Source organism: Halictus rubicundus, chromosome 13 (genome assembly GCF_050948215.1).
Source record: "Halictus rubicundus isolate RS-2024b chromosome 13, iyHalRubi1_principal, whole genome shotgun sequence".
Taxonomy (NCBI): domain Eukaryota; kingdom Metazoa; phylum Arthropoda; class Insecta; order Hymenoptera; family Halictidae; genus Halictus; species Halictus rubicundus.
The window spans coordinates 1,115,343-1,131,293 of record NC_135161.1 but is presented as its reverse complement, the minus strand read 5'-3'; the positions used below and the strand labels follow the sequence as shown (position 1 = coordinate 1,131,293).

General features: G+C 40.8%; 1 protein-coding gene and 1 long non-coding RNA gene across 4 annotated transcripts in view; both read left to right on the top strand.

The window, feature by feature from the left end:
• Papi (tudor and KH domain containing protein papi) overlaps positions 1-15,951 on the top strand; it is a 126,270-nt gene that overhangs the window by 34,193 nt on the left and 76,126 nt on the right. For all 3 annotated transcript variants that reach the window (XM_076799134.1, XM_076799135.1, XM_076799136.1), the window contains exon 6: positions 13,404-13,581. In XM_076799134.1, the coding sequence (XP_076655249.1) occupies positions 13,404-13,581 (178 nt within the window). The remainder of the gene's footprint in view (positions 1-13,403; positions 13,582-15,951) is intronic.
• On the top strand, positions 7,824-8,310 carry LOC143360388 (uncharacterized). The gene is made up of 2 exons (XR_013083260.1): positions 7,824-7,949; positions 8,012-8,310. It is a non-coding gene; the product is annotated as an uncharacterized LOC143360388 (long non-coding RNA).

The window sequence follows — 15,951 nt, the reverse complement described above, 5'->3', positions numbered from 1 at the left end:
GTGCGCATACGAAAATTATAAAATATACCTGAAGAAGATCTTTTACTTGTGTCAGCTGCATGTTTAGTAATGGGTCATTCCATACCAAATCGATCACTTTTTGACCTCATCATCGGCGATTTTGTTTTAATTGAAATATGTTATAGTCCATGTGAAATTAAGTCATCATTTTGCCTGTTCAAAATTTGTTTAAAAATTACAGACCTTCGAAGTTTGCAATTTTTGCCAATTTTGGCGAAAATGGGCTTTACTTACGAATTTTTATCTCAGAAATTATTGTTTTGTCTGATCGAGCTAAATTTTGTTTTTGCTTTATTCAGAAATGATTGGGCTATTGTACAATAATTTTTCAATCTCGATAATTAACTTTATAATGTTGAAAAACGTAAACGAATTTTTTTTACGTTTTTCTTTCTATGAGTGTGTTACGTGCTATGGCTTCCTTTTGGGAGAGCCTGTAACAAGGACCGAGAATAGGCGAGCGGCAACCTCTTCTCGTAGGCGGATCGCTCATGAAAAACGTGGCAACGAAAGGAGATTGACAAAGGTTTCTGGATATTTGATAAAACAGTTTATTAACAAGAGAGAAAAAAACAACGTTCTGACGAATTAACGGAAAACTATAATATAAAATATAATATAAAATAATAGGTAGGAAAGTATATAAAAATATAAAATATAAAATAAAATATGAAATATAAAATATAAAATATAGGTGTCAGGCTCTAATGTTCTCTAAAATGCGGGAGCACTCTGCGAAGGGAGCGAAATCAGAACGAGTCTCCTGGTGGGTGGCTTGGGGGGGGGGGGGGGGCTTGGCGTAGATGTGTTGTCGGCTTCTTGTCGGCAGCCTCCTGGCTTTTGGTAGCGTAGAAATATAATGCCTCCCTCCTCGTCTGTTCTTCTTAGTGGAACCGATTGCAGGGCACAGTGGGGCAGCGTCTCAGACTTCAACGTGCTAGTGATACGCACCGGATCCGTCTGAGTCAACTGGGGAGTAACCACTTTAAGCGAACTTGTGGGTTCTCCAAAAATTCGGTCTTCGCCAGGGGTATTTATGTGGGAGGTCAAATATCTTTAGCAGCGAGAAAGTTCGGGCCTGAAGGGTATATCTGTAGGGGTTGGTTTTTAGCGGCGAGAAAGCGACTGGGGTCCGTGGTCATCTGGTGGGGGGTGGCGGGACTAACAGTATTGTAGAGCTGGAGTGACGGCACAAAGGTCGGAGAAGTGTGCGTGGAGGGGGTTAACCGCGTTCGGCGTGAGGCAGGAGCGTTGAAGTATGGTTTCCAGGCGTTTCCTGGAAATCGTCGTGTTTCCCGCGCGGGAACGTGACAAGTGGTCAAGATTTTCCAAATTTTGAAAAATATGATCAGATTCCTTGAAATTTTCCCATCAAAATGAGCCTTTCTAAAATATGGAGACTTGAAGATTGACGTCACAATGAGCTGGGAAAGGACTATCATGGCCAGTTTACTATACCGCTGTTCTGAAAGCAATACATACCAGCAGACCTCGTATACGACTAAATGATCCTACTTATACCTCGAGAACTACATTAGTAACCTCTATTGGCCAACGACACCTTTTTAATCATAACTTCATTAATAGATATTAGGTCCTATACTAATTGAATGTGTTCTACAAGAAAGGTGTCATTGCTCGATGGAAACCGCGAGAAGGTGTTGGTTTTCTTCCATCAGGAAGGGATATGGAGGGGTTATGGTCAGAAGTATGCATAGGATCATTGTGTGCGGTGGTTTTACGGATTGTGGGAAAAAATATAATGAAAACCATTTTATTACACTGAAAACGAGCCATCATTATCGTACGAGCAAGTTTTACATAATAGTTATGTGGGATCCTAAGATCACACGGTACGCTAGAAGCGTAAAATAGAGTTATCACGTTCCGTGCCACGTTTTTTCTCGCGGTCTGAATGGAACGTTTAACGTGTTAAGAATAGTATGAAATGAAACAGTCGTACTGAATTGCACTGAAGCGGCGCAGCTATCCGCAAACAAAACTCGCCACGCGTTCAGCATAGCTTTCCAAAATTGCGAGTTTCTTTCTCACACAGCGTCTCGATTTTACAGCCGTTCCGATTTGGCGTTCGCTTACACACTGATTGGTAAGATTCGAGTTCTCGCGAACCGTCGCTCGCCAATCGTTGAATGTCCCATTTTTTATACCATAGATCGATAGAGTATCAAAGTCTGAGTACAACAGCGTTAACCTTCATATGTCCTAAACCTAATAGTTAACGAGATGTTATCCAAAGAAGAAAGAAAATTATTTCGATAATATCTCGTTAACTATTAGATTTAGGACATATGGAGGTCAATACAGTTTTACTCAGAATTCGATAGTCCATCGATTCATGATACAGAAAGTAGGTAGGTAAGTACAGTGAAGCGTACAGCGTGATTGAATGTTTATTTACATTCAACGATCCATAACAAGAGATTACGAGACAGAGATGAAGTAATATCAACAACCAGAGGCGGCAAGGAAGTGTGTATTATAAAAGGTGGGGCAATAACTATGTCCACTTTGAATATTGCCGTTATTTGTAATAATATGAAAAAATGTTGTACACAAAACTTACACGGTATAGGGGGGGGGGGGCATATTGTGACACAAACATTCTATGCATGGGTGGAGGCATAGAGGAGATTTCAAGGTCACCTTTATTTTTTTTTTAAATGGAAAGACCTACTTTTTGTATCATGAATCGATAGGCTATCGAATTCTGAGTAAAACTGTATTGACCTCCATATGTCTTAAATCTAATAGTTAACGAGATATTATCGAAATAATTTTCTTGACGCTGTCCTTCTCTGTGTTCGAAACTTTTATCGCTTGTTAGACAAGTAAATATCATCGGAATTACATCATATTTGGTTTCATTTTAATCAGAAAAATGCCACGAATATGTTGATAAAAGTTTCATAAAAAAATAACGATAAATTAAGAAGTTTTGTAATTGGATTAGTAGTGGTCTTCTGGTCTCACACCGATATGGCCGACAGTGTTGTGGCCGCGACGGCTCTCGAGATTCGGCCACTCACCGCGGTGGTGTCGGGTGTTCCACTGACTTGGAAACGTGAGATTGGCACTGACGTACACCGATAATTTACTGTACCTCGTTGTCGTGGAGTTCCTGCATTTTCGACATCTTCCTCATGATTGTTAATTGACTCTACTGGTTGATGGAAATTATCGCTTCTATCTCTATTGTAATTGACGAATTCACAATTAGTTTCATCTACGTTACTATCGGACATTTCGTTAGTATATGGCTGTAAATACCGTGGTTGATCTTACGATCGTTCGGCTTTGTACCTTTTGTTTGCACGTGTGTGCCGACTATCGAGTATAAGGAAAAACAAATCTCGAAGGACCACCTTTCTTGAGTTGCCAAGAAAGGACTATACTTGTGTGGTTTAAATACAAGTTTATTTACAATTTGCTTATACAGTCTGACTGACTCTCAGACGAGAAAACGAATGAGTCGAAAGCGAGTGAGTGAGTAAGTGACTAACTGACTACGGATTACAAAAATTCGCAGAGAAAACCTCGGTTCTCCCCACTCCTGTCTGATTGCTCTCCTCCAGAGAAAAAGTCTGAAGGGGGGGGGGGGGGACGCTAAGTGGGAGGCGAAGGCTGGCCCAAGTCCGATGAAGTGCCTCCGAGACCCCGGCAAACATGATGGTCAAGGGGCAATAAAAAACGGAAAACCCCAGGACGTTTGGCAAGGCCACGCAAGGATTAACCGAGTGTCGATCCAAGTGTTGGCCAGATGTCTACCTGGCAACCCTAGTTGCGAACTACGTTTTACAAGGCCCGGGTTTTATGGATTTCAGCTGTGCTTGCCGGGGTCTGCAGGTCCTATGTCCTAGGTTCATCGAAATGACGGTTCTCGCACAATGACTAAATCTTTCTACGGCGACAAGCCCGCTCCGTAGCTAAAATATTGAATTGCACAGAAAACTCCAGAGGACAAGGACTATGACTTGGCCGCGACAATGGCAATGTAGTGGGATACTCTAAATTATATAATTCTGTGCAACCGTTATTATCCTTTATGAATTTCTTTCCCGACTCTCTTTCATTGAACTTTACTGACCTCTCTTCTACTATTTGTTCTGTATTTGGATCATATATCTTGTATCCGCGTCTTTTGCGGGAATAGCCTACGAAAATACCTATTCTACCCGGTAGGTCTAGCTTGTTTATCTTTTCTTTCGGAATATAATAATATGTTACACATTCGAAAAGTCGTAAGTAATTTACATTTGGTTTTACTTTGAAGAGCGATTCAAATGGTGCGTTCGTTTTATTTTCCGCTAGGTGAGGTTACTGACGTGACTGCTGCAGGCCACAGCCTCAGCTCAGAATTTTGACGGTAAAGAGCTACATACTGTGCAACAACATTTTCATGCGTTCTAATATCGTTCTGTTGACTCTTTCTACTTTGCCATTACTCTCAGGATTACAGGGGTTCATAGTTTTCTCATGCGTTATTCCATTCTTTTCTAAGAATTGCTGCCAATTCTGATTCCCAAATTCACGATTCTCCGTCCTAATTCGTTTGATTTTCATATTCAACAAATTCTCGTATTTTTCTTTAAACGCGAATAATTTTTCAAATATTTCGTTTTTGTATTTTATGAAGTAGGTGAAATACATTCCGGAGTAGTCGTCTACAAATACTAACATGCATTGCGATCCGCTTAATGACGGGATTGGCTTAGGCCCACATACATCGCAATGAATTAGTTCTAATGCTATCTTCTTGTGAACTCTCGTTATTGTTTTATGAGGAGTTTTACTTATTTGTCCAGTGGAGGTTTTGGTATGTCCTCTACGATTTGGAGTGATGAGTTTAAGAATTATATTGAATTACAGGTATCGAAGGTGTAGATGCCGAATCACATCCGAGAATATTTGTCGCATAGTTGCCAATTTACATACTTTTACTGCCATGTAATACACAGCGCGTATTTCGGCTATTTTCCAAGTTACAGTCGGAATTCTGGAAAAGTAAACGAAACGAGCCATTACATGATTAATTCAACCTGAATGTTTCATCTTTGTTTAAATACAATGCTTTCTATTTCTATACTCATTTTAAAGCTGAATAAATGCTTTTTCAATTTATACAAATAAACTTTTATTTATTGATAGTAAACAAAATAATAATATTTATCTTGAATCTATTTTTATCTTGAAATTGATTCATATAAACTGTTGTTGGCTTCTTTGAACCTTCTGCTATCAAATACAATTTTCAAAAGGACGGAAAAATATTCAAAAGATTGTCAACAAAAATTTTAATGACAGTTGTTATGCGAGGTTCCATATTCGTTACAAGTTGCGGCGTGTCTGTTATTATATGATAACGTTACATATACAATTATTAGTTTTTTTCCAAATATTTTCATAAGTTGTGCAACAATATATTAATTATAAACAATAAATCTATATAAAATTCTGTTTATTGCTGATCTGACTTATCGTTATATCGTAAAAGCATACAGGAGTTCAGATTTAGTTGATCTTTTACCGTTATTGTTATCAGCTTTAAAACAATTTTTTATCGATAATAACAATATCGATAACAATTATCCATAATAACAGTCATGCCGCAACTTGTAACGAATATGGAACCTCGCATAACAACTGTCATTAAAATTTTTATTGACAATCTTTTGAATATTTTTCCGTCCTTTTGAAAATTGTATTTGATAGCAGAAGGTTCAAAGAAGCCAACAATAGTTTATATAAATCAATTTCAAGATGAAAATAGCGCTAAATAGGTATTTCAATTTTTATTATGTTGTTTGAACTATCCAGTAATAAAACAATCAGTGCACCTCCGCACAATGGGGCATTGGCAGAGATGGGCAGTATCTAAATAAAAAATTAATCAAATAAGTTTTAGATAAGATACACTGTATCTTTTGTCTTTTATTCGAAGTCGGATGAAGCACGAGAATTTATCTGTATCTTTATCTCTCAAGCGCCTGGTTTGGAGAGTTTATTTGGCCTGCCTCTCCGATGATTTTCTGGTTATCTTCGAGATTTATTTGAGAGTCGGATACAGCGCCATGATGTATCTTACGGATTTATCTGTAGTTACTGGGTCGCAGAGTATCCGTCCGATTTTATTGAAACAAATACATACAAAATCATGTGGCTTATTTGTATCCAGATGTCGCGCGAATTTATCGGTTATCTTTATCCGTTATTTGAAGCTCGATTTAGCCAGACGATTTATTTGACGCTTTTATTCGTGACAAGTATTTCGAAGAGATGAAAATCACATGTATCTTTATTCGCATTTTTATTTGATTTCAAATAACCGAACTCTTTATTCGACGTTGCCAAGTCGTAATACGTAAGTACGTACCACGGTATAGTGATTCTCATTAATATTCGAACACTTTTTATTGTTTAAACGATTGTTTAAACAAATAGATTTGTATTATTTAAACAGATGTTTACATAGGTAAATGTTTATTATTTAAACGATTGTCTAAGCAAATAGATTTGTATTATTTAAACATATGTTTACATAGGTAAATGTTTATTATTTAAACAGATCTTTAAACCCATACATTTTTATTAATTAAACGATTGATTAAACAAACACATTTTTATTACTTAAACGATTGATTAAACAAACACATTTTTATTAATTAAACGATTGATTAAACAAACACATTTTTATTACTTAAACGATTGATTAAACAAACACATTTTTATTACTTATACAATTTACGTCACGTTTTGCAGTGAGTAAAAGTCTTTAAAATAAATGGAAATGTCATTGGGTTTCACCATCGGTACTCGGCTGAATATTAACCTCTTTAGATTATGTACAAATACATGTACAGACATTGCATTCAATGCATTGTTCTGTCTACGGTTTTGAATTACCGACTCTGTAGAATTTTTTTTTTTTTATTTAATTACGCTTTAGGCCGGAACTGGCATACCAGCGGACATACATAGAGTGAAACATATTTCTGATAGTATTTAACAGGTATTGTGCCTTATTGCCATATTCAGGTACCGATATTACCTTAATATCACATTATAGTCGGGTAGCTTATCGTCTAATACTATTCCTCTTACATCTACTATTCCGCATTTAGTCATAGCATTTCAGGTTATGTCTATTTCTATGTCTAACCAGATAAAGCCTATAACTTAGTCCCTATGGATACTTGCATATACCCGTATGCGTACGAAATCACATACATACATCCGCATCTGTATAAACATACTCTTACTCACTAACATACACGATAATAAAGTTACAACTATAAACACTCTAACCCAGTGGTGCTGATTAACACATCCTCTCTATTATACATTAATTTTGTTAATCATACAGAAGTCTCTGATTATATTTAGGGCTTTTATGTTGACGTTTTTTAGGAAGTATCGATCGCTCCGGGAATGGTGTTGCCGGTGGTAATTAACCTTTGAATTATTTTCCGTCTCCCTTCAGAGCGCAGGGGGCATTGTCATATGAGATGATCTATATCCTGTACCGGGTGAGAGCACTCGCATGTAGAATCTGGTACCATCTTTAACCTCGCGAGTGATTCTCGGGTGTTCACGTGGTTGGTTCTCATCCTGCCAAATCTGACTATAAAATCTCTAGGCATGTCGTATCCGCTGTACCAGGGTGTTTTTTGTGGATTGTAGAATTTCTGCCAGTAAAAAGTGCCTTTGCTATTGAATATGGTACTGAGTTGAGACAAGAATTCTTTCCACATTTCTTCCTTATGTATTTCTATGAAATCTGTGTAGGGGATCTTGTGTAGGGGTAAGTGTAGCTTATTGGTGGCCTCTTTAGCAAGTTTGTCAGCTAATTCATTCCCTTGTATCCCACAATGAGAGGGAATCTAGATAAATGTTATATATTTATCGTTGTGGTGTGTAGAGACCAGTTCAATAGTTTTGTGTTTAATGTCTACGATGTGATAGTTTGTTTTAGTGCTCACAGTGGGGCTTTGAAGACTTATTAATGCACTGAGAGAGTCTGAGCAAATTGCTAATGGCCTTTCGCTATAGTAAAAGGTGTCTATGGCCTCTGAAATTGCTGCGCACTCTGTTGTGAAAACAGAAGCTGACGGATTGATGCTAATAGGGAGATATGTCTGTTTCTCCGGGCAGACAACTGCTGCTCCTGTCGACATCCCACCTTCCACTTTGGACCCATCCGTAACTATGCCTAGGTGGTTGTTGTAGTGATTTCCTACATACTCAGTGAATACGGTGTTGGGTGCTGGGGGTCTTTGTAATATGCGACCTATGTTGAGATCACACGATGCTAGATAAGTTTTTGCTCGATAGATCTTTTTACATCAGTTATAGACTTTTTACATAGCTTCGAGAGTAAAGGGCGATGTCGTCAGCATACTGGGATACATGGACCTCCTCAGGGACTCCTTTGAATATATCGGTCACGTAGAGGTTATACAGCAGAGGGCTTAATACCCCGCCTTGAGGCAGGCCTTTGTATATTGTCCTCACTCCTTGGAAGCTTGGAGAGCTAGCAAACCGGCAGTAAGACCAATTGGCTATAAAGCTCAGGGTATTTATAGGTACTCCTATTTCACACAGTTTTTTCAAGAGAATATTCCATTGAACGTTGTCGTATGCCGCACAGGTATCTAGGAATGCTGCCGCTGTAACTTGCTTGAGAGCAAATCCTGTCCTAATGTGACCAGAGAGGTTGAAGATGTTGTCGATGGAGGATCGTCCTTTTTTTCCGTGGGGAAAATGACGTTACGCATACCCCGACTCCCTGGGGGGAGTCGGGGTTATGTGGGACTACCCCTTGGCGAAAGATCCCCAAGGAGCTACCCACTAAAAAACCCACGCCCACCTAAGCTAAATGGGAGGTGCCTGGATCACGCGAGTACTCAACAGGACACCTCCCAGCTATCATCACACCCCGGGGGAGGGGGTTAGCCTCCCCCATTGCCTACGCTATAAGACACCGGGCGAAGGGACCCGCCCGGTGTCCCCATCCCTGGAGCCTTCGGATGGAGTTTCCCGAGTCCCAGCTCGGTCCACCCACAGCTCCCGGAGTCTTCGTGCCCCGCTCAGGGCCGGTGTCCCGAAGGAACTATCCCCGGCCGAGGCAAGAAGACGCCGCCACCGGAAGGAAGGGCCGTCGGAGGCGCGATCCGGCGCGCCCCGACTCTTCCTCACCCAATACCCCCCACGGATCCCCCTCCCCAATCGGGGAGGGACGGACCGACACCCCCCCCCCCACACCGGGAAACTAACCTGGGGGGTGTCGGCCTATCACGGGTGGAGCTATGCTCCCCCCCGGGGGTCCGGGTCAGCTCACACCCCGGGCCCCTCACATTCACCGCCCCCAATGGTGGGGGCACAACAGAGCGCGGGGGGACTCCCCGCGCCAACAACACTCCGCCCCCCACCACCGGGGGCACACGTTGACGTGGTGGAGATCCCCGCACCCTCCCCACCCTCGCCGCCCCCCTCGTGGGGGGCACACGTCGGCGCGGGGGTCGTCCCCGCGCCCACACACTCCTCGCGGGACCCGGGTCCCTCTCCCGGGCCCGCTCGGCGGCCTCCTTCTGCTTCATCACTTCTTCGCAGGAGGCCACCGCCTTCCACGACCCCACGCTGCCGACCATGAGGTCGACCACGGTCGACAGCCCGAGATCCCACCCGCCCACTGCACCTCTCAGGACACGGTGCGGCCCGGCCCAAGCTGGGCACTCCTCCAGGGTATGCCGCGCCGTGTCCACATCTTCGCCGCAGTGGTAGCACTGCGCAGTCTGCTCCCGCCCCATCCCGTGCAGGTACTCTCCGAAGCACCCATGCACGGAGAGTACCTGCGTGAGGCGGAAGGTCAACCTTCCCCGCCTCCTGCACCATATATAAAATATGGGCAGGAGGGCCTGGACAGTCGGACGTGTGGAGGGCGTCAATAGCGCCCTCCACTCCGAAAATGCTTCCGTCCGGGCCTGACGATTCTGGCTCTCGAGCTCCAACTCCTCCTCGCGCGTGAGTTCCACCCCCGGCGGGCGGCGGAAGGAGTGGGCGATGTGGTATAACCTCGCCCGCTCCGCCGCCACCACAGGGAAGGGTGGAATCACGGCGAGGAGTCCCGCCGCCTCGGCGGAGATGGTGCGGTAACCCCGTATGGCCCGCATGGAGGATCGTCCTTTCCTGAATCCAGATTGGGATTGGGGTATCCGGTTGGTAGTTTTGCACCACCACTGTAGTCTATTGTTGATCATTCTTTCCATGATTTTGCACATGCATGATGTCAGGGAGATGGGTCGGAAACTTTTGTTATCTGACTTTTTAATAAGCTGGATCTGGCTCCTGTTCCATTCTTCTGGTATCCTTTTTGGTTGAAAGATTTCTTTGTAAATATTTAGCAGGTATAGTCTACATTTGGTGGAGAGGTGTTTAATCGTATTATAGTCTAAAATCCGTTCAGACCGGGAAATGATTTAGGGTTGGCTCGTTCTATTGCACAGTTGACTTCCACGAAGTTGAACTGAGAGTCCAATAATTGATTAGGAGAGACTACCAGATTGATTGTAGGACCCACGGCGGGGATATTTTATTTATTGCCACCTGTTTTTGAAGGTTGATGAAATCTGTATCTACAACTTCTGTGCTTCTCGTAAGTGTCCATTTGTTTTTGAGAATCTTTATGTGGTTCCATAGGTGAGATATTGAGGTCCTGTGTGACAGGCTGGCAGCGAAGTCTCTGAAGTTTTCTCTTTTTTCTTTTGAAGGAGCTTCTTGGTGATGGCTACTTGTCTTTTGTAGTTCACCCAATTCAGTGAGGAGGACTGGTGTTTCCATTTTTTAAAGAGAGCCTTTGTCAGTCTTACCGCTTTGTCACATTCTGGGTCCCACCATGGGACGGGATTCCTATGAAGGTGGTTGTGGATATACTTCCTGCAAGGGGTGCTTTCGAGGATAGAGTCTCTCATACATTCTGTAAACCAGATGTAATTCTCGAGACCTGAAGTTTCTCCTTGGCGAAGAGCTGACTCAATGTGGGTGTCCATGAGGTTACTATATTTTTCCCAGTCAGTTCTTGTGGAGGACAAGCTGTTGTTTACCTTTGTGTAATAGTGTCTAAAAGTTTCGAGTTTGATGAGTAGTGGAAAGTGGTCTGATCCGAGTGGATCTTCTTCCTGTGCTATGAACAGGGAATCTGTGAGACTTCTAGGCAGGGGCGGCGTGATCTTTTGCGGGGCCGGGTTGAAAAATTTTGCGGGGCCTGAATACACATTCAAATCCTACACTTAAATTTTACAACGAGGAATTATTTATTTACAAATGCTGTTACATATTATATATTTTTTATAAGAAGAATATTAAACAATAATACAATCCAATAATGATATGAAATAATTTTTCTCGCTTTTTTCGACGCCAAATCTTTGATAACATCATCAAAATCGATTGAATTTGCTACTTCACTTTCTATTGACAGAATAGTCAGAGATGAAAATCTCTCTAGGCTTATCGATGATCGAAGATAATTTTTTATTAGTTTCAACTGCGAGAAACTACGTTCTGCTGAAACCACGGTTACTGGCGTCGTTAACATAATTTGTAATGCGATTAATTTTGGATATGCTTCCGAGAGATTGTTCTTTACAATGTAATTGCTGAATAATTGGTTTGCGTTATTGACCGGAACATCTTAATTTCTTCAAACATTTGAGTTCCGTCGAAATCTCCTTCCAAATGTAAGTGAAGATCTTGACAACACTTTAATAAATATACATCATCTAAATTCGATAAGAAAGCAAAACAGAAAAACACTGTTACATTGTATGTTACTTGGGTCGAACAAATATTAACAGGAATTATTTTTTTACGTGTCGTGATTCCCCACGTAGGTACCGCATTCTTCCGCGCCTTCAGTCAGTAGCGCGATGTTACAACAAGCGACACCCGCGTCCGTTGCGCAACGGATTATTATCAAATTTCTCACGAAAGAAGGCGTAAAACCGTCCGAAATTTTGAGATTGCTTAAGGCACATATGTACAATACAACACCCTTAAAAAGGCTCAGCTGTACGCGTGAGATAAAAAATTTTTAGAAGGACGAGATAGTGTTGAAAATGAAAACCACTAATGTCGCCCGAGATCCAGCGTGACAAGGGAGACAATTCGCACTGTTAGCCGCCTTCTCAAGGGTGACCGCCGAATAACAGTTGCTGAAATTGCTTCTGATGTCGGAATAAGCTACGGCCGTGCTCAAACAATTATTACTAACACTCGCATATTGTCAGAAAAGACGCAAATTTCCAATTCGAGACGTTATCGTGCTTTATGACAACGCCCGGCTCCATACAGTTACACTAACACAAGAAAATGTTAAGGATTATACTGGAACACTCTCCCTACAGTCCGGATTCATCGCCCTACGATTATCATTTGTTTGGGCCACTCAAAGAAGCACTTGGAGGACGGAGATTTGACGACGATGCTGCTTTCGAAGCGTTCTTGCGCAAATGGCTCGTGTCACAACCGCCTTCGTTTTACGATAAGAAAACTATCTATCTGTTGGAAAAAATGTGTTTCCAAGTCGGGAGATTGCATAGAAAATGAATTTCAAGATTTATATTTTTATAATGCTTCACTAAATTAAAAAAAAATAATTCCGTTTTATATTTGATCCAGCTAATACATTTGACACCATACAACTTTCGTTTCAACCATTTTTTCATATACCAAATAATTTACAAGTAATTTACTAGTATTATTGACTAGTATAACCCGACCCTTACCCTGTACGTCAGAGGTGACAAGCTTGCAGTGGCCCATGGCCGGCTACTTCATTCACTACGACGTAAGGGGAGGGGTCCCCTCCACATGGCACTCTTTGAACGCCCACTGCGGCTCCGTTCGAAGAATGCGGTGTGGTGGGGACCTCTCCCCTTATGTCGCACCGAAGGATGTGGCGGCACGGGCTTGGTGCGGCCCGTGGGCCCATAGTCGCCAGATCAAGACTTGTTCTGACATGGCTCGGTCACGTGACGCGTTCCGTCTCTGACGTGCATGCGTCACAGTTTCACGTGACTAATCGGACTCTCTATCACGGTACAGGCAGAGAGAGGGTAACTCTTTCCTCTCATTTCGTACTATCTCTCCTCATCTGGCGTTTATGCGTGGGCCGCTAGGTTGGCACCTCTACAGTACGTAACAAGTTATCATGTCGGTCCAAGCGAAGTTGAAATCGGACTATCCAACTGAGGTTCAAGTTGGACAATCATTCTTTATTTCTATCATTCTGAATAGTTACTGTAGTGCAAAGCTTGATTTGTTTGAAGAAACGGATAATCATTTTGCTGTACTTTGTTTTCATTCAGGCAGGGTGAGTGGAGCATTGAGGCGTGTGACAAGTTCGCCGAGCTTACTTGGGTAGCTCAGTGGAATGTCCTCGTGGCTAAAATTGAAGGATACAAAGATCGGACTCGCAGCTATGGAGGATCTAAGCGTGAAGTAACGGTCTATTGTCTCGATCTTTTCGACAGAAGTGACGATAAGGTACTTTTTTATTGTTGTTTATTATAATCCTTGCCTTTTACATTACATTATTTTACACTTAACTTAACCTATTACTATTAACCTATTCTTTGCTTCTGCAACTATATTACTTATCAGTCTTAAATGACAAATCTTATATATATATATATATATATATATATATATATATATATATATATACACTCCTTAAAAAAATTAAAGGGTCACCTCTAAGAACCCGAGAAATTGGGTCAATTGCAGGTGATCATAACTCCGGCAAAAATTGTTGTATCGATATGGCTGAAAAATCATTTAAAAGCATCAAGTCTCTGCTTTCAGATGCTTTTTCCAAGGGCCTAGCCGATTAAGATGGTCAAAACTGTCCTTAGAGGTTTTTCAATGATTAATGAACCATTCGAAAGCTGACCCAGAAAACTCCCTCTGAGCAAAATTTCAACCCCCTATCTTGCCCGTGAGGGTAGTTATAGGGTAAATTAGATTTCGCCCTTTTCCGCGTATTTTCCACACTCTGATGCTTCCTAAAATTCTGAAAAAATGTGGTATATTTTGGATCCTAAGACAGATTTTTGAGAATTTTTTCAGATTTTTTCTTGCAACTGTGGCTGTAAAAAATGAAAAACCTCAAAAAAATCGGAAAAATCGGAAAAATGTACATTTCTCAAAAATATGTTTAGTGCCCCGATAAAGTACCATAACAGGCAGTGTCGTCAATTTTTTTTAGATTTTTTGTTGTGGGCACTTTTTGTAAAAACAAGAAAAACCTCATTTTTTCGCCGTTTCTGCTATTAGGAGGAAAGTTACACTTGTTGGTTTTACCGCAGGTATACATTAAGTCATTTTAAACATTATTACATTGAAACAAGTAAGTGTTTGACCTAAGAAATGTGTTTTAAGAGAAAAAGTGAATTGCACAAATAGTGAAAAGTGCACAAATATGATAATCATATTCCTCATTATAATTTATTTGAGGTTTATTCTTTATTCTTGTACTTCGTCGCAACTCACCTTCATGAGAATCATTACGAGCTTCGATCTTTTTACTAGAATCGTTTGCTTCGCTTTCTTGATTCTCACTGATTTTTATTTCATCAGTTTTAGAACGTTCTGTTTGAAGGTTATTGTCTTCAAAGTCATTATTTCTGTGTACAGAAGTTGGTCTCGAGTTTTTAAAATTAATCTCGTCAACAACCACATCACGTGCTATAATAAATTGATTTGTTTCCACGTTTAATACTTTGTATCCATTCTTTCCATAGCCAACTAAAATCCCTTTAATAGACTTTTTATCGAATTTACTTTGTCTATTTTTGTCGTGAATAGACACGGTGCTACCGAAAACTTTCAAACGATTTAATTTTGGTTTTCTATTGTGCCAAAGTTCAAAAGGAGTTTTGTTTTCTATAATGGCTTTACTTGGGGTTATATTAATTAGATAATTAGCCGTTAGAATAGCTTCACCCCAAAATTCCTTTTTGAGTTCAGCTCCGTGAATCATAGCGCGAGCTTTTTCTAACAGTGTTCTATTCATTCGCTCCGCTATGGAATTTTGCTGTGGCGTGTATGGAATTGTTAAATTATATTGGATACCCTTTTGTACACAAAATGCTTTGAATTCATTTGACAAATACTCATTCTCATTATCACAATTTAAATTTGCGATTTTTAAATTAAAGTGGGTTTCACTTTTAGCGACAAAGTCTTGAAACATTTTAAATACGTCAGACTTATATGTAATGAGATAAACTGTCGTATAGTCGGTAAACTCATCGATAAATGTAACAAAATAATTTTTATTGTCAATAGTCGGAGGCTTAATTGGACCGCATACATCAGAGTGTATGACGAACAAAGGTCTCGTAATATGACTCCTGTCCCTTTCCTTTGAGAAAGGCAGTCGTGCTTGTTTTCCTAATACACAAGCTTCACACAAATCTTTTGTAGGACTTATTGACTCAATTAAATTTTTGTCTTCAAATAAATTATGCTGCTTCATTTTGATGAACTTAGATTGTTCGATGTGACCTAGACGTTCATGCCACAATTTATATGCGTTTAAAGTTACGATGTTATTTGCATATGCTTTGTTACACATATTTTTATTTATCGTGAAATTTACGCATATTAAATTATTTATTGACTTACCGGTTAGGATAGTCTTACCACCCTTTTTTACCATGACGCCTCCAGATTCACCAAAAATGATTGTCATCCCTCTCTGCTGGATTCGGCGCACCGACAAAAGGTTGGTCGTCGCTTCTGGTGCATACAGCACATTCTCTAGGACACCCGTTGCACCAAGATTTGTTGTCACATCGATGGTCCCGATCTTTGTTGCGCTGATAGCTTCTCCCTTCTTTGCAACAGATATTT